This window comes from Bos javanicus, chromosome 5, assembly GCF_032452875.1.
Source record: "Bos javanicus breed banteng chromosome 5, ARS-OSU_banteng_1.0, whole genome shotgun sequence".
NCBI lineage: Eukaryota > Metazoa > Chordata > Mammalia > Artiodactyla > Bovidae > Bos > Bos javanicus.
In genome coordinates this window covers 77,871,322-77,897,080 of record NC_083872.1, presented here as the reverse complement: position 1 = coordinate 77,897,080, position 25,759 = coordinate 77,871,322, and the positions used below count along the sequence as shown (strand labels likewise).

The window sequence follows — 25,759 nt, the reverse complement described above, 5'->3', positions numbered from 1 at the left end:
GTGCCTTATTGAAGAGGCCTGGGTCAGGTTTAGCAGAAGCGACAGCTGTGTAGCTGAAAGCTAAGCAAGACTAGACTAGCATGGAGTGAGCCTAAGGGACTCTACCTATTGGTTTCCAGAGGGAATATCTAAGAGTCTACTAAAGAGACTTATCCTAGAGCAAAGATAACGGAAATCAAAAGGCTGAAGAACAAGTAAGGAGGTGGTTCAAAGCTGGGAAAAGGGAAGTCTGGGAGTCTGTCTATGTTCAGTGACTCCAACTAAGATTCTCACTCTTGCATTTTTCTTAATCTAGTATTTTTTTTTTTTTTTTAATGTCTCAGGTATTTGGAAGCTCCTGGCTGCACAGTATTCGTTGAAATAGAGGCACAGAGTCAGGGCTAATAGCTATACTATAACAGATGTAATCACTTTGTTACTTGCTGAGTGAAAACCAAAAGATAATCAGCTAGAGTCCCTGCCCAGAAGGTACTTACGAACTATATGTAGATATGACTTCTATCACCAGCCTAGTCACTTAACACCACCTCAGTTGACTCATCTTTGTCATGGACACTAAAATGCCTTGTTGTTGTTTAGTTGCTAAGTTGTATCCAGCTCTTTTGCCAGTCCATGGACTGTAGCCCTCCAGGCTCCTCTGTCCATGGGATTTCCCAGGCAAAAATACTGGAATGGCTTGCCATTTCCTTCTTCAGGGGATCTTCCCTACCCAGGGATTGAACTGTTTACTAAATAGTGCGCATTTGTCTGCTGGGCTGTGGGATTTTGTAGGTGAGAGGGAGAGAGATGGAGAGAATGGAAAGGAAGTAGAAGTAGAATGGCAGAATTACACAATGTCATTTCATCTGATTTTTTTTTTTAAGCTGAAGGCTACTCCAGTTTTAGATTCCATGTGCAGGACTCAAGCATCCTGGATCTGACCCTAACGCTGCTTTTGTGGTCAGCACATTGTGGGATTGTGCAGCATTGAAGCTGGGGACAGTAGGGTCATGTCTAAAAGCCAAGGCCAGGCTGGAGTTTCAGTTCATAATTTGAGAGTTATGGTCATGTGGGCAGCCAAAAGGATTATCAGGAAGTCAGGAGCAGTGGAGTTAGGAAAATATGGGAAGTAGCCTGAACAATAGTTGTTAGAACTGGAGGAGTCCCTGGGGTAATTTGTCCCAAAATGTGTTCTAAGCGCCATGAGATTTTCACTTGTAATAAATGATAAAAATGTTTCCTGGACATAAATTGGGTTCAAAGTTAAACAGGTTTTTGTTTTCGTTTTTTACTGTAGGGCTCTTGATGCCTCAATATGCCTATTGGTATCATGAGTCTGCAAGATAAAACTGTCAAATTTGGCAAGTCACAAATATTTCATATCGAATCATGATTAGTTGGTTGGTTGTGGTGGAGTGGTAGGGGGGGAATTGAGAGATCTTTTTCACAGGACACACTTTGGTGAAAGTTTTCCTAGGACATGTGACACCTCCTGTGAAGACTGCTGTCACTTTTCACCTGGGTTCTTCAATGGACTTCTGTGAGCCCTGTGGAGTCTTGAAGGAACCCACAAACACCCAGAAACTTGGCCTTGCTCTCCATAAGTGCATTTTCCCTCCCTCCAGCCTAATCCCTTGACTGATATTTGTTATTGTTACTGATAAAATTAAGGAAATCAGCCCTTCTGAAGAAAGACAAGTGATTAACCCATAATTACTGGGACCAAAAAAAAAAAAAACAGGTCAGAGTCTCTTTTAACTGACCTTGCATGGGGCAAATAGGCTTTTCCTTCCCCTTTACCTTAACAAGCATTGAAATGATATTTTAAAGAAAATTTCAGAGGGAATATATCTGAAAAGTTTAACAATGAGATTGGAAAATGAGGCAGGTGGAGTGTTAAGATTGGCCAAACCTAATGAGTGAACAGGGCAGACTGTTCTTCCTGCACAGTCTCACAGACTCCTAAAATATTGCATGCAGAACTCTAATCTTCTTGCATTCTTAAAGTGAAAGGCACTGTTTCCCTGACAGTTAGTCAGGAGCCTAAGTAAGTGTTGTCCTTTCCTCCTCTCTGTCCCTCCCTTCTTAAGTCAGTCCCTTACTAATTCTCTCCTTTCCATCCTCTGCCATTGCTGATAGGGTAAATGGTCCAGTTGCCTCCTAATGGCAGTTAGCAAAGGGATGGGGGCAAGGGGACTGACACCTATGGGACTATACATATCTCTTTCAAAATTAGCCAAGGGTAAGAATTATGTCTTATTTGTCCTCCTGTCCCCAGTAATTAGCAGAGTACCTGGCACTTTTAATTAGGGAGTTATCGCTTAGTACCTGTAAGGAGGAACCAAAGAAAAAAAGACTAAAGTAGAAGGTTTTGTTATTCATTTTGCAGTTGACCATTGGATATTCTCAGAGCTTATAAAACCAGTTTGTACTTTGGAGGCATAAAGATGAGAGCTATTAAATACTGAATTTAAGGGGTTATGGGCAGTTAAAGGTGCTTTTCAGAAAATGATTGTTAAAAACTAGTGATTGTGAGTAATGTAAAATGGAAGGAAAATGAAAAAAGTTATGGAATCCAGGATATGTATTTATAATCATGGTAAAAGGTGAAGATTAATCATTAAATTGTTTGGGATTGAAATAATCTACAGTAAATTCTACTCTGCGTCAAATGTCAGGCTCAAGGAATTCCCTGCAGTCCAGTGGTTAAGACTCTGCACTTGACTGCTGAGGTTCAATTCCTGGTCAGGAAACTTAGATCTCACAAGCCTCATGGGGCAGCCAAAAAAAAAAAAAAAAAATCAGATATCACGTTGTCATTACTAATACTGTTATGTTTAATGTACCAGGCCACTTATTTGTAAATAATTCATTATTGTATTAATTTGCAAAAGAGTCATTAACTGGTCAGAATTTATCCAAAATGGCCTATTGGGAATTCCTGAAAATAGCAGAGACACTGAAACAAATGGCAGCTGCTAGTAAGCAAGCATGAGCAAGTGCTGGTAAATCAAAATTCAGGCCTTGGTAAGGGTAAATATAAGAATGCCAGGCATAGGCGGAGGCAAAAGGGAAGGGCCTTAAGAGACTAGAGCGAGGAGAGAGTAAAGATCTGGTCCCCTGATCTACTACCCTGACAGTTATACAGCTGTGAGTATTATATGGGTTATAAAAATAATAGCAAATAGTTATATAGCAATTATCATGTGCTAGCTACTGCTCTAGTACTTTCACTAGAATTAAATCATAATTTTCACAGCAACCTTATAAGAGGGATACTATTGTAAATTCTATGAATTCTCATTTACAGATAAAGAAATTTATGTAAGTCAGTCACCCAACTATTAAATGGTAAAGCCAGGATTTGAACCTAGGCAAATGAGAGTTGTATGACAGAGGTACCCTGAAGAATGTTTACATTTCTGGAAAGGTGTGTTTGCATATGTGCTAAGTTGCTTCAGTTGTGTCCGACTCTTTGCAACCCAATGGACTCTAGTCTTCTAGACTCCTCTGTCCATGGGATTCTCCAGGCTTGAATACTGGAGTGGGTTATCATGCCCTCCTTCAGAGGATCTTCCTGATCCAGGGATTGAACACCCATCTCATGTCTCCTGCATTGGCAGGTAGGTTCTTTACCATTAGTGGCACCTGGAAAGCCCAAGGGCGTGTTTAGTAAACTAGCTGTAAAACTAGTACAACTGGACCAGAAACAGCCATATGTTATGCTTCTGGGGATCAAGGAAAGTTGCCTAGGCGCGCATGTGTGCAGCATCTGATCAGATAGATGATCCTATGGGGAAATCTAATACCAGTTAGCAGGCCCATCTGCACATTAATATACTTAGAGGTCTTTCATGGTATTTTCATCAGTTTCAAAACTTTAAACTGTTATAAACCTTAGACTCTGGTAAAAAGTGTGATGACTTCAAAACTCAGCGCTTACTTGATTAGCTTGGACAGCTTTTGAGGTATATTTCTCATTGTCACTACAGCAGTAACGCAGGATGTTTTGATAAATCTAGGGCTCAGCTTCTTCCACTTGGTTATAAGGAAGAAGGAACCAAGAAATGGGTGTTATTATAAATTGGATAACATCATAGAATCAATGAACATGAATTTGAGCAAACTCTGAGAGATAGTGAAGGATAGGGAAGCCTGGCTTGCTGCAGTCCATGGGGTCCCAAAGAGTAAAACATAACCTAGCCACTGAACAACAAATAAATTAGCAGCACTTTATCCGATAAAGCACAGCAGGCTATGAACCTCCTCCAGCTCAAATGGTGTCGACTAGAACTGCCCTTTGCAAGTAGGCAAAAAGAACAACATGTAATTGATTGTGGTTTGTCTTTACTCTCACCTTCCACTTTGGTCATGGCTGTAGACACAGAGTAGTTTTTTTGTGCTTTAAATAGCAAGAGTTTTTCTGTAATCTTGACCAACATTCTTTGTTAACTATCGCCAAAAGGGGAACCTCCATCAGTGTATGGTTGGGGGTGGAAAAACTGCCTCTAGCTCCCTTGCCCACGCAGGATGATGCAGAGGAAGTTTGGTCTCTACCCAAAATAACGTTATACCAAAGCACAACAGAACACACTGATCAAGCAGCCCCAGCACCAACCCAGAAGGCATGGTGGAATGTGATTTCAGCACTTTCTGTGTGGGGATTCATGGCACCTAACACATGGTCACTCTGAAAGTGGGGAGTGGGATTCAGACCCCTAGAACTCATGATTGAATTGTAGCGATATATGCAGTCTGCTCTATTGGGCTTTCCAGGTGGCTCAGGGGAAGGAATCCTCTTGCCAATGCAGGAGATGCAGGTTGGATCCCTGGGTCGGGAAGATCCCCTGAAAAAGGAAATAGCAAGCCACTCCAGTATTCTTGCCTGGGAAGTACCATGGCTAGAGAAGCCTGACAGGCTACAATCCATGGAATTGCAGAGTTGGATATGACTGAGCGACTGAACAGTAGCCGCAGCATATGTACATATATATAACAGGTACCATGATTGTGGGCCTCATCTATAAGCTCAAAACTTCCATCAAAACTGGAACTCAGTCTTAGTGAGTTGTTAACTTTGAAAGGATTAGTCACTATAGCAGTCTTTAGAAATTTTATTAACGTTTCCATTACTTTTGAGTGGCAAAAATTTTAATAAAATTATGAAACATGTTTCAGGAAAATAAACTGTTACTAGTTTGAAAACAAATCATTTTTGTGTTTTCAGAGGCTGCATTTATTTTATGTCATTACATATATTGCTGGATTTGCCTTAGATACAGTAGTAACAGTTACCTTTATACATATTTTATTTGTAGCATAAAGCAGTGTGTACTGCTGATCCTATTTGTTACACCAGATGTCTTGCTGTTCACACTGACCACACTGTTTGCTGAATCCAGGGTAGGCAAGGCTCGAGGTAAGAGGCTGGAAGGAGACTTGAGGAGCCGTAGGAAGTACAGACATGAATATTCTCTCCTGGCTGGCATGGCAGCCATAATACAGCCTCTCTTCTGGCCAATGCAGCATCTGTAGCAGCAGTCATAACATAACCATAAATAGCCATAACATAAACTCATATGACGTAACCATGATGTCACTCCAGTGTAGACTGATGCAGCAGCAGCCAGGGCTTCCAGGGTGAATTTCTTACAGGTGTACCGCAAAAAGTAGCCCGTAACCAAGCTAGTACCTCATGACACGCATGCAGTTCTGTAAGTGATCTCAGCCATACATAACTGTGCAGAGTCATTGCTTATAGAACATGGGGTGAGAGGGGCTTGAGAGCATGGGTTGAGAGAGCTTGACTGGTGCCATCTTGTTAATTTCCCCACACAATGGAACCTTTAAAAATAAGGAATATCTACAGTTACCTACCTTCAAGGCTTATTTTAAGTTCATATTACTTTTGAATTTCAAAGATCTGAAGCAATCTACTTTTCCTAACAGTTCAACTCTATGCTATTCTATAATTTTAGGTAGTATCAGATGCTGAGTCTGAAACACTGGCAGCTGTAGTTCATTTTAGTTGGTCTAATAAATGTAAATAAAATTACAGAAAATATTTCAGTCCATTGCTGGGACTTTTTGCTGCTACATTTTTCTTTTTTTAATCAAGACAAACATCTAGATAGTTCCACAATTCCAGATGTTTAGAAATCTCCTGGATTCAGGAAGATGAATTGGGTAAAGTTTCCCCCTCCCCTAGATATTTAGAATTTGTATATAAATAACTTGGAATGTTTAAATTTTACCTCAGAATGGAAATGTTTGAAATTTTGTATAGATTGAGTTCTCAAGCAGCTCCATCTTTCCTTATTGTTGGAATTTAGAAAACACTTCTCATGAAATAGAAAATGAAAATGTAAGCAGATGAAGAGAAACTTGCCTAAAGTGTCTAGAATTTATTCCTTCAACAGTTAGTTACTGAACATCTACTTAATTTGGCAGGGGATGTTCATGAGATGTTCCTAGGGCTTACATTCTAACCAGGGCAGAGAGACAATTAACAAAATAAATAAAGCAGTTTGTTAGAAGGTGATAAATACTATGGGAGGGGGTACAATGTGTAAAGCAGTTATAACAGTTAACTATATCTTACAGCAGTTAACTATATATATTTTATATATATATATATATATATATATATATATATAGCAGCTCACTATATAATATATATATTATACCAGTTAACTATAACTATATATTGAATGGCAAACCATTCAATATCACAGTAATTCAAGTCTATGCCCCAACCACTAATGCCGAAGAAGCTGAAGTTGAGCAGTTCTATGAAGACCTATAAGACGTTCTAGAACTAACACCAAAAAAAGATGTCCTTTTTATTATAGGGGACTGGAATGCAAAAGTAGGAAGTCAAGAGATACCTGGTGTAACAGCCAAATTTGGCCTTGGAGCACAAAATGAAGCAGAGCAAAGGCTAACAGAGTTTTGTCAAGAGAACGCATTGGTCATAGCAAACACCCTCTTCCAACAACACAAGAGAAGACTCTGCACATGGACATCACCAGATGGTCAATACTGAAATCAGATTGATTATATTCTTTGCAGCCAAAGATGGAGAAGCTCTATACCGTCAGCAAAAACAAGACCCGGAGATGACTGTGGCTCAGATCATGAACTCCTTATTGCCAAATTCAGATTTAAGTTGAAGAAAGAAGGGAAAACCATGAGACCATTCAGGTATCACCTAAATCAAATCCCTTACAATTATACAGTGGAAGTGACAAACAGATTCAAGGGATTAGACATGATAGACAGAGTGCCTGCAGAGCTATGGATGGAGGTTTGTGACATTGTACAGGAGGCAGTGAGCAAGACCATCCCCAAGAGAAAGAAATGCAACAGGGCAAAATGGTTGTCTGAGGAGGCCATAGAAATAGCTGAGAAAAGAAGAGGAGAAAAGGAAAGATGTACCTATTTGAACGCAGATTTCCAAAGAATAGCACGGAGAGATAATAAAGCCTTCCTCAGTGATCATAGCAAAGAGATAGAGGAAAACAATGAGATGATGCTGTGAAAGCGCTGCACTCAATATGCCAGCAAATGTGGAAAACTCAGCAGTGGCCACAGGACTGGAAAAGGTCAGTTTTCATTCCAATCCCAAAGAAAGGCAATGCCAAAGAATGTTCAAACTACTATGCAATTTCACTTATCTTACACACTAGCAAAGTAATGCTCAAAATTCTCCAAACCAGGCTTCAGCAGTACACGAACGGAGAACTTCCAGATATTCAAGTTGGATTTAGAAAAGGCAGAGGAACCAGAGATCAAATTGTTAACATACTTTGGATCATAGAAAATGCAAGAGAGTTCCAGAAAAACATCTACTTCTGCTTTATTGACTACACCAAAGCCTTTGACTGTGTAGATCACAACAAACCCCAGAAAAATCTTTAAGAGAGGGGAATACCAGACCACCTTACCTGCCTCCTGAGAAATCTGTATGCAGGTCAAGAAGCAATGGTTAGAGCTGGACATGGAACAACAAACTGGTTCCAAATAGGTAAGGGAGTACGTCAAGGCTGTGTATTGTCACCCTGCTTATTAAACTTAAATGCAGAGAATATCATGCAAAATGCTGGCCTGGATGAAGCACAAACTGGAATCAAGATTGCCAGGAGAAGTATCAATAACCTCAGATATGCAGATGACACCATCCTTACGCAGAAAGTGAGGAAAAACTAAAGAGCCTCTTGGTGAAAGTGAAAGAATAGAGTGAAAAAGTTGACTTAAAACTCAACATTCAGAAAACTAAGATCATGGCATCTGGTCCCATTACTTCATGGCAAATAGATGGGGAAACAGTGGAAACAGTAACAGATTTTATTTTGGGGGCTCTAAAATCACTTCAGATGGTGACTGCAGCCATGAAATTAAAAGATGCTGGCTCCTTAGAAGAAAAGTTATGACCAACCTAGACAGCATATTAAAAAGCATAAACATTACTTTCCAACAAAGGCCCGTCCAATCAAAGCTATGGTTTTTCCAGTAGTCATTTACAGATGTGAGAGTTGGAGTATAAAGAAAGCTGAGCACCAGAGAATTGATGCTTTTGAACTATGGTGTTGGAGAAGACTCTTGAGAGTCCCTTGGCCTGCACGGAGATCCAACCAGTCCATTTTAAAGGAATCAGTCCTGAATACTCATTGGAAGGACTGATGTTAAAGCTGAAACTCCAGTACTTTGGCCACCGTATGCGAAAAACTGACTCTTTGGGGAAAAACCTGATGCCGGGAAAGATTGAACACAGGAGGAGAAGGGGTCGACAGAGGATAAGATGGTTGGATGTATCACCGACTCAATGGATATGAGTTTGAGCAAGCTCCGGGAGTTGGTGATGGACAGGGAAGCCTATCATGCTGCAGTCCATGGGGTCGCAAAGAGTCGGACATGACTGAGCAACTGAACTGAACTGATAACTATATATTATAACAGTTAAGTATAACTGCTATAACTTTGAGTAGCAGTTATACTAGATAAGAGTGGTCAGGGTAGCCCATGTTGACAAATGCAATTTGAGCCAAGATGTGAAAAGAAAGCAGTTAATCTGGGGGAAGAGCATTGCAGCAAAAAACAGCTAAACCAATTCCTATAAAGCATGCTTTTCCTGTTGGAGGAATAGCAGGGCACCAGTGTGACTAGATTGTAGTGAGCAAAGGGGTAATACTAGGCGATGAGGTCATTGCTAAAGGGACTGAAGACCAGATCATGTAAAGCCTGTCAGCTGCAATTAACAGTTCAGTTGTTAAACTATGGAGTGAAATGTGGAGCTGTTGAAGAATATTAAGCACAGGGATGACATGATCTGAGTTGGGTTTTAAAAGGGACTGTCTGGCATCTTTGAAAACATGTACTGAGTACAGTACTTTCCCCCATGGCTCAGCAGTAAAGAATCTGCCTCCAATGCAAGAGCTGCAGGAGACACAGGTTTGATCCCTAGGTTGGGAAGATCCCTTGGAGGAGGAAATGGCAACCCACTCCAGTATTCTTGCCTGAAAAATGCAGTGAACACAGGAGCCAGGCAGGCTATAGTCCATGGAATCACAAAGAGTCAGACACAACTGAGCGACTAAGGACACACATACTGAGAACAAGGGTGGGTGCAGAGAGACCAGATGGAGGGTCTTGTTGTAATCCAGTCAACGGTTGTGGTAATTTAGACCAGAATAGTAGCTGTGCAGGTGGGAATGGTAGATGATAGAGTCAACAGAATTTCCTGGTGGTTACATCCCTTTTTGGGCTTCCCTGATAGCTCAGTTGCTAAGGAATCCTCCTGCAATGCAGGAGACCCTGGTTTGATTCCTGGGTCGGGAAGATCTGCTGGAAAAGGGATAGGCTACCCACTCCACTATTCTTGGGCTTCCCTTGTGGCTCAGCTGGTAAAGAATCTGCCTGCAATGCAGGAGACCTGGGTTTGATCCGTGGGTTGGGAAGATCCCCTGGAGAAGGGAAAGACTACCCATTCTAGTATTCTGGCCTGGAGAATTCAATGGACTGTATAGTCTATGGGGTTGCAAAGAGTCAGACACAACTGAACGACTTTCAGTAGGATATAGAGTGGGAGAGAAAACAAGAGGAATTTAGAATACTTCCAAGCTTTTAGTCCTAAGCACAGATGAGGTTGCTATTTACTGAGGTGGAGAAGATGGTAAAGGCAGTTTATTTTGAGTAAGAGTTGGGAAATAACAGAGTCAGATTTGGGTGTGTCAAGTGTTAGTTCTTAGACATACTAGTGGAGATGCTAAGTAGGCAGTTGAATGCATTAATATTTATTTTTTCTTTATTAAGCAAGAAATATGTTTTTTTAGTTACTTTTTTGTTTAAATGGATAATAAAAACTTTAACATCTTACCTATTTTAAGTGTATAGTTCATTGGTATTGTAATTTTCTAAGTCATGTCCACTCTTTTGTGACCCCTGGGACTGTAGCCTGCCAGGATCCTCTGTCCATGGGATTTCCCAGGCAAGAATACTGAAGTGGGTTGCCATTCCTTCTCCAGGAGATCTTCCCCACCCAGGGATTGAACCCCAGGCTCCTGCACTGGCAGGTGGATTCTTTACCACAGAGTCCCCAGGGAAGCCCTCACTAGCATTAAGTATATTCCATACACAGAAGAAATGTACAAAAAAAGATCTTCACGACCCAGATAATCACGATGGTTTGATCACTGACCTAGAGCCAGACATCCTGGAATGTGAAGTCAAGTGGGCCTTAGAAAACATCACTATGAACAAAGCTAGTGGAGGTGATGGAATTCCAGTTGAGCTATTCCAAATCCTGAAAGATGATGCTGTGAAAGTGCTGCACTCAATATGGCAGCAAATTTGGAAAACTCAGCAGTGGCCACAGGACTGGAAAAGGTCAGTTTTCATTCCAATCCCAAAGAAAGGCAATGCCAAAGAATGCTCAAACTACCGCACAATTGCACTTATCTCACACACTAGTAAAGTAATGCTCAAAATTCTCCAAGCCAGGCTTCAGCAATATGTGAACCGTGAACTTCCAGATGTTCAAGCTGGTTTTAGAAAGGGCAGAGGAACCAGAGATCAAATGGCCAACATCCGCTGGATCATGGAAAAAGCAAGAGAGTTCCAGAAAAGCATCTATTTCTGCTTTATTGACTGTGCCAAAGCCTTTGACTGTGTGCATCACAATAAACTGTGGAAAATTCTGAAAGAGATGGGAATACCAGACCACCTGATCTGCCTCTTGAGAAATTTGTATGCAGGTCAGGAAGCAACAGTTAGAACCGGACATGGAACAACAGACTGGTTCCAAATAGGAAAAGGAGTATGTCAAGGCTGTATATTGTCACCCTGCTTATTTAACTTCTATGCAGAGTACATCATGAGAAACGCTGGACTGGAAGAAACACAAGCTGGAATCAAGATTGCTGGGAGAAATATCAATAACCTCAGATATGCAGATCACACCACCCTTATGGCAGAAAGTGAAGAGGAACTAAAAAGCCTCTTGATGAAAGTGAAAGTGGAGAGTGAAAAAGTTGGCTTTAAAGCTCAACATTCAGAAAACGATGATCATGGCATCCAGTCCCATCACTCCATGGGAAATAGATGGGGAAACTGTGGAAACAGTGTCACACTTTATTTTTCTGGGCTCCAAAATCACTGCAGATGGTGACTGCAGCCATGAAATTAAAAGACGCTTACTCCTTGGAAGGAAAGTTATGACCAACCTAGATAGCATATTCAAAAGCAGAGACATTACTTGCCAACAAAGGTTCGTCTAGTCAAGGCTATGGTTTTTCCTGTGGTCATGTATGGATGTGAGAGTTGGACTGTGAAGAAGGCTGAGCGCTGAAGAATTGATGCTTTGGAACTGTGGTGTTGGAGAAGACTCTTGAGAGTCCCTTGGACTGCAAGGAGATCCAACCAGTCCATTCTGAAGGAGATCAGCCCTGGGATTTCTTTGGAAGGAATGATGCTAAAGCTGAAACTCCAGTACTTTGGCCACCTCATGCGAAGAGTTGACTCATTGGAAAAGACTCTGATGCTGGGAGGGATTGGGAGCAAGAGGAGAAGGGGACGACAGAGGATGAGATGGCTGGATGTCATCACTGACTCGATGGACGTGAGTTTGAGTGAACTCCGGGAGTTGGTGATGGACAGGGAGGCCTGGCGTGCTGCAATTCATGGGGTCGCAAAGAGTCGGACACGACTGAGCGACTGATCTGATCTGATCTGATTGTTGTAGTGCTATGACAACCATCCTTCCATATAACTCTTTGATTTTATAAAACTTAACTTTTGTGAAATAGTAACTTCGTTCTTCCATCCCTCTAGTCCCTGACACCACTACTCTAATTTCTGTCCCCAGTTTTGACTACTCTATGTAACTCATATAAATGGAATCATAAGGTATTTGTGTTTTTTAGCTGACATATTTCACTTAGCATAATGGCTTCAAGGACACCCATTCTGTAGCATGTATCAGAATTTCCTTCATTTTCATGCTGAATAATATTCAATTATATATATATTCCACATTTTATTTATCCATTCATCTGTCAACAGATACTTGGTTTGCCTCCACAGCTTAGCTATTATGAATAATGCTGCTATGAACATAGGTGTGCACTTATGAGTGAAGTGAAGTGAAAATTGCTCATTCGTGTCTGACTCTTTGTGATCCCATGGACTATACAGTCCATGGAATTCTCCAGGCCAGAATACTAGAGTGGGTAGCCTTTCCCTTCTCCAGGGGATCTTCCCAACCCAGGGATTGAACCCAGGTCTCCCACATTGCAGGTGGATTCTTTACCAGCTGAGCCACAAGGAAAGCCCAAGAATACTGGAGCGGGTAGCCTATCCCTTCTCCAGTGGATCTTCCCGAACCAGGAATCGAACTGGCGTCTCCTGCATTGCAGGAGGATTCTTTTCCAACTGAGCTATGACATATAAAGGATATTCTTTTAAAAATAATTTGTAGTACATTTACTTGGCTACTTTCATAGATTTTCTTTTTTATAGAAGTATATTTTTGTTATAAGTGATTTTAATGATATTGCTCTATGGACAGCAAAACACAGAAGTTCTCATTTGTTCTCTCACCCTACCCTTGTCCCTTTGTCATGTTACCTTCCATTCCTTTCAGTACATTTATACATGTTTGTATATATCTTATTTTTTTAATTGGATTATATTATACATACTTTTCTAGTTTTTTTGGTCCTTTATTTAATAATACCTTGAAGATTTTCCCAGTCTTATTTTTGTTTTTCATAACTGTGTATGTTGCATATCCATGTACATATGAGTTTACACACACAAGATTTTTTCTGTAGATTGGATTCCTAGGTTTCGATTTTCTAGATCCAAGGAAATTTCTTAAAATTGTGCATATATTTTCTCCTCCAAGAAGAAAATTCTTCTCTTTTGTGATTTACTAATTATTTGGCAAGGTAGGGTGGGCGTGGGTATGGATTTTGTTATTGAGTTCTTCAAGTTTGGAAAACTAAAGTAGTTTTCTGAAATAAATGTACTTGCTATAGATGTGTTACCCTTGGCAAATGAGTTGTAAGCCATGAGTTTTATAACTTTAATGACTTTTTTTTTTTTAAGTGCAATTGATGTCTTAGTCTAGGCATTTTAAACAGCACATGGGAGATATGACCCATATCCAGAATCTGTGAGACAAATGGAGAGTCCTGAAGGGATGATAGGAGAAGACTGTTGAAAAATGTCTTATAACAGATAGAACATTTTCCTGTGGATAAACTTGGCAGATACTAATCTCAGCAAGGCAGCAGCGTTAGGTGGCATGAAGTCAAATCTTAATTTCCTGCCCAGGAATTGATCCTGGGTACCCTGGATGAAAACTTGGAATCCTAGCCACCAAGGCAGCAAGGGCTGGAAGCTAATTTTCCCTGGATCTTTGTCCCCAGTGAAAAATGTGTTTATCACAGAGGCAGAAACTATAAATACCAGATACAAAGTTTATTATTAAAGACATAGCAGAATAAGTGGGAGAGCACATAGAGAAACAGTTTGTTTAGTTGAGATAGAAGCAAGGCAGAGGTTCCCTACTGAAGCAAAAGGGTGTGGGCATCCCCCCTAGTGAGGAGGAACACTATAAAGAGTGGTGTTAAATCATTTATATAAAGGCAGTTCTTCCGGTCAGTCTTAAGACTAACTGACCTTAGTCTTCCTTCAGACCAAGGAAGACCTTCTGATTTCGTTTTCCACACCTGACCTACTTGGGACCCTGCCTTGGGGTGTGCACGCAGTCAAGATGGATCTTGAAGTGAAGGCCTCTGGGAGAAAAGACTCATTATGGCCTCGAATCATCCTTTGACTTTTGACTTTAAGGAGCCTTTCTGAACATGTATAGTGTCTCTCTTATCTTTTACTCAGAAGGATCTTTGCCTCTCTTTGTCCTTGCCATGATTATTGCCTTAACAATAATCATGTGTTAACAAGAGACAAGACTAGCTATTTACCCAGTGTCTGTTGTTACTTCCATTTCCAAGAGCAAATGGGGAGCTGGTTGTAAATTCCTCAACTGCAGCCCACCTATCTCTTATCTCAGGAAAGGCAAAGAGGAGGCTGACTGATTGTAAATGTCCAACCTGGAACCCATCTATCTCCTACCTTGGACTACCTTACTCAGTGACCAAATTTAGCACCACATGTACTAATCATGTTAATATCATGCAGTGATGTAATGTAGTGAGATGGGTAAAGCACCTCTAGAATGTTCTTTCCCCAAACATGTAAACCCAGTCCAATCATGAGAAAAGAATTTGAGGGCCACTCTACAAAATACCTACCAGCACTCTTCAAAAGTGCCAAGGAAATGAAAGACAAGCAAAGACTGAGTAACTCGCCCAGATTGGAGAAATAAATGCAACATGGTATCTTGGTTTGGATGCTGTGACAGAAAAAGACTGTTAGTGGTAAAATGGTGAAATCTGAATGAAATCTGTGGTTTAATATTGTACCAATATTAAATTCTTAATTTTTTAACATACCATAGTTATATAAGATGCTAACCTAAGAACCTGAGTGCAACTCTTCTGTAAATCTAAGGTTATTTCAAAATAAAGGGGGTTTTTTTTCTGTTTTTTTTTTTTTTTCCTTGTCTTGTCTTTTTTAACTATCTCTTTCCTTCTGGGCAATATAATCCTAGGAAGATTGTCTTCCTTAGAAAATTACTCTGTGCTTGTAAGTTAAGAGATCCTCTTGTCCTGAGAGGTGGTCAGCCCATGAAGATCTTCTAGGCTAGAGAATTGCCACAGTTGAAGAGATGTTTTGGTTGTGTGAGGCAGTATAGACAAGGCTATAGTAAGGCCATAAAGAGTGATCTGAGGTCATGGATCCAATGACAAGAGATTAGGCCTGAAGAATCAGGAAATGAGTGGACTTTGCTTTGAAGTAAATCCAGCCTTAATTTGTGGAAGATCCATTCAACAGTAAGTTGGCAAAATATAACAACCCAGCACAAAGTTTTGCAAATAGGAGACAAAGTCACCCTAACCAGTCAGAGAGATTATCTGCCACTCACAAGTATCATGCAGAAGACAATAAATGAAAATTAAGCCACAGTGGGAACCTTTCCAGTTAGAACAGGGAGGTTTATGCAGTCACAGATGAGGCTGGATTAACTGAGGATATCTGATGATACCTTGCAGTTACATGTCTAGACATTTCTTACAGGAAATATGACCCAGCAAGCATGAGACAGAGGAATGCAAAATGGTTAGGACCCCACTCCCCATGCTAACATAATGTTGTATCTGTGCCCAAGATACCTGTTTAATCACCCCTCCTGGTTCTTGGTTAATTGGAATCTGAAAGCCTCTATTGTTAATAATAAAAATTCTTGGATGGGTAGACCATCTGGTTACAATTTTGGTTTCAAGTCCTTGTTATGCAACTGGTACCCAAATAAGGAGTGTCTCCAAATGTAAGTAGGCTGAGTCAGTCATAAACAAGCAAAAAGAAATATTCCTCTGTGTTGCTAATATCCAAGATGTTAGAAGATGAAGTGTTTAATGAAATGGTGCTGCTTAATTTTAGTCAAACTTCCTTTACCATGATGTGTTTGACCTAGACCATGGTCAACAAACTTTTCCTGTAAAGGACCAGATAATAAATATAGTAAAGATTTTGAACTTTGCATGGTCTCTGCTGCATATTTGTCTTTGCTTTAAACGCACACACACACACACACACACACACACACACACACCTTTTAAGTATGTGTTTTCTGCATCTTTCACTCTATTTTCATACCTTGTGATAATGGTTGAAAGATGGGCTTTAAATAATGATCTATAATGAAGTTTCTGGCTATGGATTTACTATCACTGGCAAAAGATTTGTAATCATGACTTGAATGGATTTAAAAGAAAATAGATGTGTAGTTGACCTCTTACGGCAGGCATTTCATCATATTCATCTGAGATGAATAAATGTAAACCCATCAGATCATATAAGTTTGCTATTCAGAAATTAAGTGCCTAGTTTTCAGTTAAAAATTATTTATTCAAGACATGTTTTGTTTTTCTAAATAGGTTAGTTATTAAAGTAGCTTCATCTTTTAATATGTAGCAGTGGTGTCTATTTTTTCAAAATTCAGTTTAATTTGTTTTCTCATTTACCCCCTCCAGCTGGCCCCCTTTTATTGTTTTGTTGCCATAAATCATCTCTAAAGCTGTATTCTTGATTTCACAGTGTCTCATTTTACTGTTAGGTTACAGTTTCTGCCTCTGATTTGTAGTTGGGTTGCAGATTTTCACTGTTTCTGCCTCTAGGCCATCCTTCACTAGACCCCAGCAGGTAGTCTTTCAGATGCTAAACCATTCTTGGGATATTTGTGAAACAAAAATTCTAATGCCCCTAAAAGACTAAGTGGCTAGATGGTACACTGTGGGTTTTACCAGATATACTTTGACTACTAAACTGATTTTTCTAAGAAGGTAGATAAGGTCATACATTTGAAAACTTAGCTTTTATTTCTTTCTTTATAATTTTACCAATATGCTGTCACATAATGTTCCTTAAACCTTGCATTCATGGCCTTTGTTATGTTTGGCTAAACAATGCTTTTAGTTGGCAGTCCATTTTAGCAGAAGGGTGCCTGATGAAACTCATTTAATGTGTTTTACCATTTGGTCTCTAATAACTTATCAGACAATACTTGTAAACTATTAAACCTTCTAAAACTTGTTTTACCTAGATACATTTTAAGGTGTACCCAGAAAATAAAGCAGTATTATAGTTTTTAGTCAGTATTACCCAATAATCAGTTGAAGGAAAAGGGAATTTTTTTACTCAGTAGAAAGTTGTTGGGTTTTATTAGTTTTTCTTGTTTTGAGTAATAATTAAGGCCTTTTATCTTTAATAGATCTCATTTTAGATATTTGGATTGTATGAAAATAAACTTTCTTACATTATAGTTTCTTAAATGGCATACATACTTTTATTTTCTCCTAAACAGGTTCAGTCTGTTGTTAATACCACTGTGCAGCTGGAAGGAGGGAAAACTTAATATCTGTATAAAAACACTGGCATATGATTTCTTTAAAAGTCTCTGAAATTCAGTATTTATCAGAAATTGAACTGAGAATTGATCTGTTCTCTGTGTCTCATGATATATTTCAGTATTTTAAAGCATTGCAGTGTTTTAAAGATTTTGAGTTGTAACTAAATATGAGTATTACCTACATAATCTCATCTTTTTTGAAAACATGAGCATTGATAACATTGATTTGGAGTCTGAGTAAGTTAGTAAAAAGAGGGACATGGTGTGTGTGTATGTATTTCTTCATTTGTAATCAAGCCATTCTTCTAGAGTCTTCAAGTCAACTGTCATGTTCGTGCTTTCCTCCTTTGTTCTTTTGAGCCACTTGATGACTGGCAACTGAATGGACCTTGAAAAGGAACTCTTTTAGCAGATTCGTGCTGGGCCCTTTGATCCTGTCCTTCGCCTGCATCATAGCAGCTACATATTGTCCTGTCTGTGTCCCTGCAAGGAAAGGGATGGGAGAGAGAAAGAGTGAATGTGAGAGTGTGTGTGTGTGTGTGTGTGTGTTGTAGTAGAAGTCAGCAATCTCTTGTCAGCATATATTATAAGGTTTCTCAAGCACACGGAAAGAGATTTTTCTTAGGAAAACTCTTGTCAAGGCCTGCACACATGGGAAAAGTATTTCGGTGCTTAGTCTTGTAACTGTGACTGTGTTTGTTTTATGGGGCCAGAAGAAATTAAATCACAAGACATGGTTATGCTCCACATCATTATTTACCTGTCTTTTCTTTTTGAACTCTCCCAGGCAGCAGTATCTGTCCAAAGATCACTATAGTTCCACCTTGCTTGAAAAGCAGCACAACCGCACTGATTGATCAGAATGCATCTGATGAAGAGGCTCAGGGAATAAATGGGAAGACGCCAGCAAAACACTTAGCTGCAAGTCCAAAGCCACAAGGTATGCTGTTGGGGTTGTTTTGATCAAGTTGGGTGCTTTGTTTATTGAAGAAAGTGACACAAAGGAATGATGATCACTCAGAAAGAGTTTTAAGCTATAAATTGAGGAATTGGGTGCATCTGTTTTTTCAGGAGAAAAGTCAGGCAGGGTTTCTACTCTGAAAATACTTTCTATATTTCCCTATTATAGCTCTTTTCATAAATTGTTTATATGTCCCCTTAATGGAAATGTGATCTCTTCATGCACTATGCTTGACATACTACAGAGCCTAACTTACCATTTGCATAATAAATATGTAATAAATTAATATGTACTTAGAAGTACTGTCAAAGTTGTCATGACTTTATAAATGTGAGAGGGTCTGTGAAACATCATTCTAAAACAGTGCTTTAATATACTTAGCGTAGGCTGCTGTCCATGGGGTCGCTGAGTCAGACACGACTGAGCGACTTCACTTTCACTTTTCACTTTCATGCATTGGAGAAGTAAATGGCAACCCACTTCAGTCTTCTTGCCTGGAGAATCCCAGGGACGGCGGAGCCTGGTGGGCTGCTGTCTATGGGGTCGCAAAGAGTTGGACACGACTGAAGCAGCAGCAGCAGCAACAGAATGTGATTTTAAAATATTAAGGAAGTGGGGCTTTTCAAGCTTCTTGGTAAAGTCATCCACAAAAACTGAGTCCCTTCATCCAGAAATTGAGCATCCAACAAGGGGAAAATTTTTAGTGATGAAAATCTCTAAATGCTTTGCTCAGTAACCATTTCATTTTACAAGTAAATTTCTAGTAAGTGGTAATTAACTTTAAGAAGCACAAAATAATAATTTTGATTTGGTGATTGAGAACAAGGTCTTTTGAAGTATAACACAAAACTATGCTACACTGGCTTAACGTGTAGTTTGTTTAAATGTATTTTCATTTATATCAAATGCTGAACATTAAATCAGGAAACAACACTAGGCGTTTTCAGATCACTATATTTTGAAAAAATCAATTTCTGTTTGGATTATTTGTATTTTCTTTGGTCTCTTTTCTTGTTCTTATGTTTTAAATTTTTCTGAAAGAGACCTTTAAAGGGAGGTTAGAATGGAATCTTCCCAATCACAGGCTATTTTTCTTATTGTTCTTACTACTAGTTATATTGGTGATGGTATGAAATATGGGCTATCAAACAAGGTCAGATAATTGGAAATTCAAGTGAGTAACTCATTGATGAGTTTATAACCTCAATCTTTGACCATATTCCTTTATAACATTGTGAATATGAAAATAGAAAATTTTCTGATTATGATTAAAGCCATTTTATTTGTGCAATACAAAATTCCACCTTGCTCATTAGTTGTAAGCTGACCTCAAATAAAAAATATAAGAAATAAATGCAATTCAATTTTATGTAATTCCCCAGAGAAAAAGCAAGAATTTAATTATTGATAAAGACTGTTTTGGAAAGATGTATTGCATCACTTCATTGTTTTTAGTTCATTGAGATAAATTATAGCTGTGTTTTTTCTGAGCTGCCGTGTGCGAAAATAACCCTGCTCCTTAGGGAGAAAACACCAACTTTGCTGTTTGTAGTTCTGTTGAAGTCTGTGTATTGCTAGTTAAACATATGTGATTACTTTCTATCTTGAGTATGGATATATATATATATATATATGTTTTGCATAACAACAGAGTATTTCCAGATATAAAATAAACAACATAGAGTATACTTTTTTCCAAAATATTCTCATTGTTTGGCCCTTTCCTGACCCCCTCCCTGCCCGGGCTAAACTTTTAGCTCTACTGTCACCCCTTAAATCTCACATTTAATCATCTCTTCTTTGGTTTTTCTCATTGATTGCAGACTGGTCTGCTATTTAACTCGTCCGTGTTGGTTTTTTTCTGCTTTTTACACTACTGTATTCCCTGTATCTCGCACACAGCGTACCAGGCCTTCAGTAATACTCACTGAGTGAATCTTGCTCCATCAACATGTTTCTTTTACTTTGTTTCTGCTGTTCTTTGTTTAAAACTTAGCATGTATGCCATGTAGACACTGTTGTGCTATGTCACTCAGTCATGTCCGAACCAACTCTTCACGACTTGATGGACTGCAACCCACCAGGCTTCTCTGTCCATGGGATTTTCCAGGCAAGAATACTGGAGTGGGTTACCATTTCCTCCTTCAGGGGGTCTTCCCTTCCCAGAGATTGACCCAGCATCTCCCGAGTCTCCTGCATTGGTGGCAGAGTTTTTACCACTGGGCCACCTAGGAAGCCCCTACATAGAGACCAGTGTCCTGAAATGAGGCTATATCTTGATATTGTCAGATCAGCTGCCATATAGATCACTACTTATTAACTTGACTGATTGATAGTCTTTCCCACCCTTTAGCAGAGAGAAGCCACTTTTAATTTCTCCAAATCCTTAAGAACATTTGGGTGACTGAGGTTGGTTGAGAAATGAAGGTGATACCAGTGGGGACTTCCTGCTCAGACTGAGGGATTATCACACTGACACCTTTATGCCCACCTCCTGGCACATCCTTTATAAATTATGCATGATGCTGCTGCTAAGGCTTCAAGAGCCATTATGTAATTTTACTTCAGTTGAAGACTCTTATTCTAGATCAGTAATTCTCAACTGGAGATAATTTTGCAGGCCTGTGGCACCCACCCCAGCGCTAACTGGTATTATCTGGAGACATTTTTTGTCTTGCCACACTTGGGATTTGCTACTGGCATCTAGTAGGCAGAGGATAGCGCTGCTGCTGAACATTCTACAATGCACAGGTCAGCCTTTTCCACCCCTACTAACAAAGAATGATCTGACCTGAAGTAGCATTAGTGTGAGAAACTTGATCTAGATCCTAAAAATAGCTCATAATTAAATCTTGGACTTCCCAGGTGGCTCAGTGGTAAAGAATCTGCCTGCCAATGCAGGAGATACAGGAGATATAGGTTCCATCCCTGGGTTGGAAAGATCCCCTGGAGGAGGAAATGGTAACCCACTCCAGTATTCTTGCCTGAAAAATCCCATGGACAGAGGAGCCTGGCAGGCTACAGTCTATAGGGTAGCAATGAGTTGGGCGCATCTGAGCGCGCACACATACACCAATTAAATCATATTTGTTTGTTTGTCATGTGAAGTGCTAATAATATCATGGCTGCAATTTATTACGGTGATTTTTAAAAGGAGAGAATATTTACAACTTTTATTAGTAGTGATTATGTAGTAATATAGTTAGAGGTTGTTTTGCCTCAGAAAATACCCTAAGGCCTTGAGAAACAACGGTTTATTCGCTTCATACCAGTCCTACTAGTAAATCAAATTACTGAGCAACCCCAATCACTAAGTCTTTCTTGTTCACCACTTCTAATATTGGCCTATTTTCTGCCATGCTAGACATAACTCAAAAGAATTTCCTTAGCAGTTAAAGATAGTCATACTTTTTCTCTTAGGAACTTTGATCCACAACATTCTCCATAGTTAATTATTTTGATAAAGCCCACATACTGTCCCTTCTCAATCATTAAACTTTAATGTTTAAAAATTTTTCATCTTTGAAAGTCACATTATTGTTTCAATAATTTAAGTAAATAATTTGATTTACTCAATTGAGTAATTCATTTCATCTGCTTCTAAAGTAAAGCATTCTGTATATAATGCTGCATTCTATGTATAATGCTTCATTCTTAACGTATGTTATAAATTTGTAATGCATTAATAGATCGGATCAGATCAGATCAGTCGCTCAGTCGTGTCCGACTCTTTGCGACCCCATGAATCGCAGCACGCCAGGCCTCCCTGTCCATCACCAACTCCCGGAGTTCACTGAGACTCATGTCCATCGAGTCAGTGATGCCATCCAGCCATATAGCCAGCTGTTTTTCATATTAAGTAAAATAAGAGTAATAGAAACCTACTGGTAATCTGCAAATTTAAACCGGTGTTAAAGGAAAAAAAAATGTCACCTGCCATTCCAGTTCTACAGGGATCAAGCTGCTGCTGCTGCTGCTGCTAAGTCGCTTCAGTCATGTCCAACTCTATGTGACCCCATAGATGGCAGCCCACCAGGCTTCCCTGTCCCTGGGATTCTCAAGGCAAGAACACTGGAGTGGGTTGCCATTTCCTTCTCCAATGCATAAGAGTGAAAAGTGAAAGTGAAGTCACTCAGTTGTGTCCGACTCTCAGCGACCCCATGGACTGTAGCCCACCAGGCTCCTCCATCCATGCTAATATCCCACTAAATGTGTTCCCGGAGGAAAATTCGTGATGGAGAAAAACAGGGAGCATTCTTTGCTTTGGATATGCCATCCCCAAGGTAGTAAGATACCTGTCTAAGGAAAAATTTCAGTGACCCCAGATCATTGAATCTTCCCTACAAAGAAAAGCATTAAAGTCATTACCTTAAGATATCTTTCTGTTCGTGATTCAGTTCAGTTCAGTCGCTCAGTTGTGTCTGACTCTTTGCGATCAGTAGTAATCTTTTTGTGCTTGCTTACATGTTTTTCCCAGCAAAAAAAAGCTTATATTTATCTTGGCCCCTTCCTTAACTCTTTGGAGCAGTTCTTCAGATCTAACTGAGAGGCTGTTTCCCTGCTGTAGTCCTCAGTAAGGTCCCTGAATAAAACTTAACTCACAACTTTTCTGTTGTATATTTTTCTTTCAGTTGAGAGTGGCAGATACTTTCTTTTTCATTCTCTAATTATTTTGCATATTTGGAAATTTTTAATAATTAAAATTTTTTTGTTCTATTTAGTATCTGTACAGTTAACTCTAGTGGAACCCATTTTACTTATCATCAATGAGAGACCTCAAAGTTAGCATGTCATTGCCATGTCCTTGACTAGACTACTGATCTCGCCAAACATTGCTTAACCTATGCTGTCAGTTGTTAGTTATATAAAACTTGCATACGGTTGAGCTCATTTCACATGCTAGCAAAGTAATGCTTAAAATCCTTCAAGCTAGGCTTTAATAGTACATGAACCAACAACATCCACATGTACAAACTAGATGTAGAAAAGGCAGAGGAACCAGAGATCAAATTGCCAATGTCCCTTGGATCCTAGAAAAAGCAAGGGAATTCCAGAAAAACATCTACTGCTCTTTTATTGACTATTTAAAGCTTTTGACTGTGTAGATCACAGTGAACTGTGGAAAATCCTTAAAGAGGTAGGAATACCGGACTACCTTAGCTGTCTCCTGAGAAACCTGTATACAGGACAAGAAGGAATAGTTAGAACCAGACATGGAAAAATGGACTGGTTCAAAATTGGGAAATATACAGTAGGACAAGGCTATGTATTGTTACCCTGCTTATTTAACTTATATGCAGAGTACATCACCCAAAAAGCCAGACTGGAAGACTCACAAGCTGGGATCATGATTGCCCGGAGAAATATCAGTGACCTCAGATGTGCAGATGATACCACTCTAATGGCAGAAAGCAAAGATGAACTGAACAGCCTCTTGATGAAGGTGAAAGAGGAAAGTGAAAAAGCTGGCTTAAAACTAAACACTCAAAAAACGAAGATCATTGCATCCGGTTCCATCACTTCATGGCAAATAGATGGGAGGAAAATGGAAACAGTGACAGATTTTCTTTTCTTGGGCTCCAAAATCACTGCAGATGGTGACTGCAGCCACAAAATTAAAGATGCTTGCTCCTTGGAAGAAAAGCTATGACAAACATAGACAGTGTGTTGAAAAGCAGAGACATTGCTCTATAGTCAAAGCTATGGTTTTTCCAGTAGTCACCTATGGATATGAGAATTGGACCATGAAGAAGGCTGAGCACTGAAGAATTGATGCATTTGAATTGTGGTGCTGGAGAAGACTCTTAAAGTCCCTTGGAGAGAAAGGAGATCAAACCAGTCAACCCTAAAGTAATTCGACCTTGAATATTCATTGAAAAGACTGATGCTGAAGCTCTAATATTTTGGTCACCTGATGTGAAGAGCTGACTCATTGGAAGACACCCTGATGCTGGGAAAGATTGAGGGCAAGAGAAGAAGTAGGTAGCAGAGGTTGAGATGATTGGATGTCATCACCGACTCAATGGACATGAATTTGAGCTTGCTCTGGAAGATAGTGAAAGACAGGGAAGCCTGGCATACTGCCGTTCATGGGATCACAAAGAGTTAGACACGAGTTAGCAACTGAACAACAAGTATCAAAGAAGATATGTTCACTGAGTAAACCATAGATGAAAGAGTTATTTTATAATTCTTTAGACACAGAATGATAAAGAACACATTCACTTTCTCCTTTGCATATTCTAGTTAGGAGTACTGAAATTATTACTAATGTTAAAACTATTTGGTGGGGAGGTGGAATATTGTCCTGGTTTACTATTTTGGTATATATTTGTTCTACACAGAAAAAATTTCCTTAAAATGAACCAATATCACACTTGTTTAAGCCCCTTCCTTCTCAGTGGTTACTATACTATTCTTTCTACCCCCAAATATTATTATATCTTAGAAAATGGTATCGTTTTCATTAAAAAAAAAATGTCATTTTTTTCATTGGAATTTTTTTCTTGTTTGTGTCGACAGAGAAAGAGGTAGATTGTTATACCTATAGCACATTGTGTTATATATATGTTTTCCCTCCTCTCTGTAAGAATTGATTACTAAAACAGAAATGATGAAATCTAGGCCAGTAAGCATCAGACAACTGTCAGCTTGCTGAGTTTATAAAAGAGATGAGATTACTGAAAACCAGGGTAACCAGCTCCAGGAAAGGGGGCATGTAGTTAGAAGAAGACATGATTCTCCACTCGTTTTCAGGAAGTTAGGAAAAAGATTTTTAAAAAATGGAGATGATTCTGCTTGATTTATTGAAACATGTATAGTTATATATTATTTTACCCAAAATGTTAATTGAAGAGAAAAATGATACTGTACTGGTTTTCAGAATTGAAGTAATTCTTGTACTGATTAAGCATTTATGGCATATTATGTTTTCTCAGATACAGAATTTCTCATCTATTAGAGAAAACCTGTAGATTTTTAGTATTTTGGAAATGATCTGTTCATATTCTGTTAATTGAGTGGATGACTTATTAGTAAGCTCATTATATGTGGTGTATTAATGCTAGGCAACTATTAATGTAGCAGTCTAAGTTCTGTAACCACCTTTTACAGATTTATGATGAGAAGCAGTGCTAATAATGGAAGAAGCTAGAGTCTAGGTACCAGTTATAAAATCTGATCAGCCTTGTTACCCCAGGCCAATAATCACTTAAGCTCTCTAAGCTTTCATAGACATAGGAGGCAAATAACGATCTATCTCAGAGGTCTGTAAAGAAAAAAATTCATCT

At 39.2% G+C, this 25,759-nt stretch overlaps 1 protein-coding gene across 9 annotated transcripts in view; it reads left to right on the top strand.

Annotated features, from left to right (window-relative positions):
• FGD4 (FYVE, RhoGEF and PH domain containing 4) overlaps positions 1 to 25,759 on the top strand; it is a 244,327-nt gene that overhangs the window by 133,729 nt on the left and 84,839 nt on the right. For 8 of the 9 annotated variants that reach the window (XM_061417423.1, XM_061417422.1, XM_061417427.1 and 5 more), the window contains one exon: positions 18,297 to 18,449. In XM_061417423.1, the coding sequence (XP_061273407.1) occupies positions 18,297 to 18,449 (153 nt within the window). Of the gene's footprint in view, positions 1 to 19; positions 7,183 to 18,296; positions 18,450 to 25,759 lie in introns of those variants that run through there. The other variant, XM_061417429.1, reaches the window with a different exon arrangement.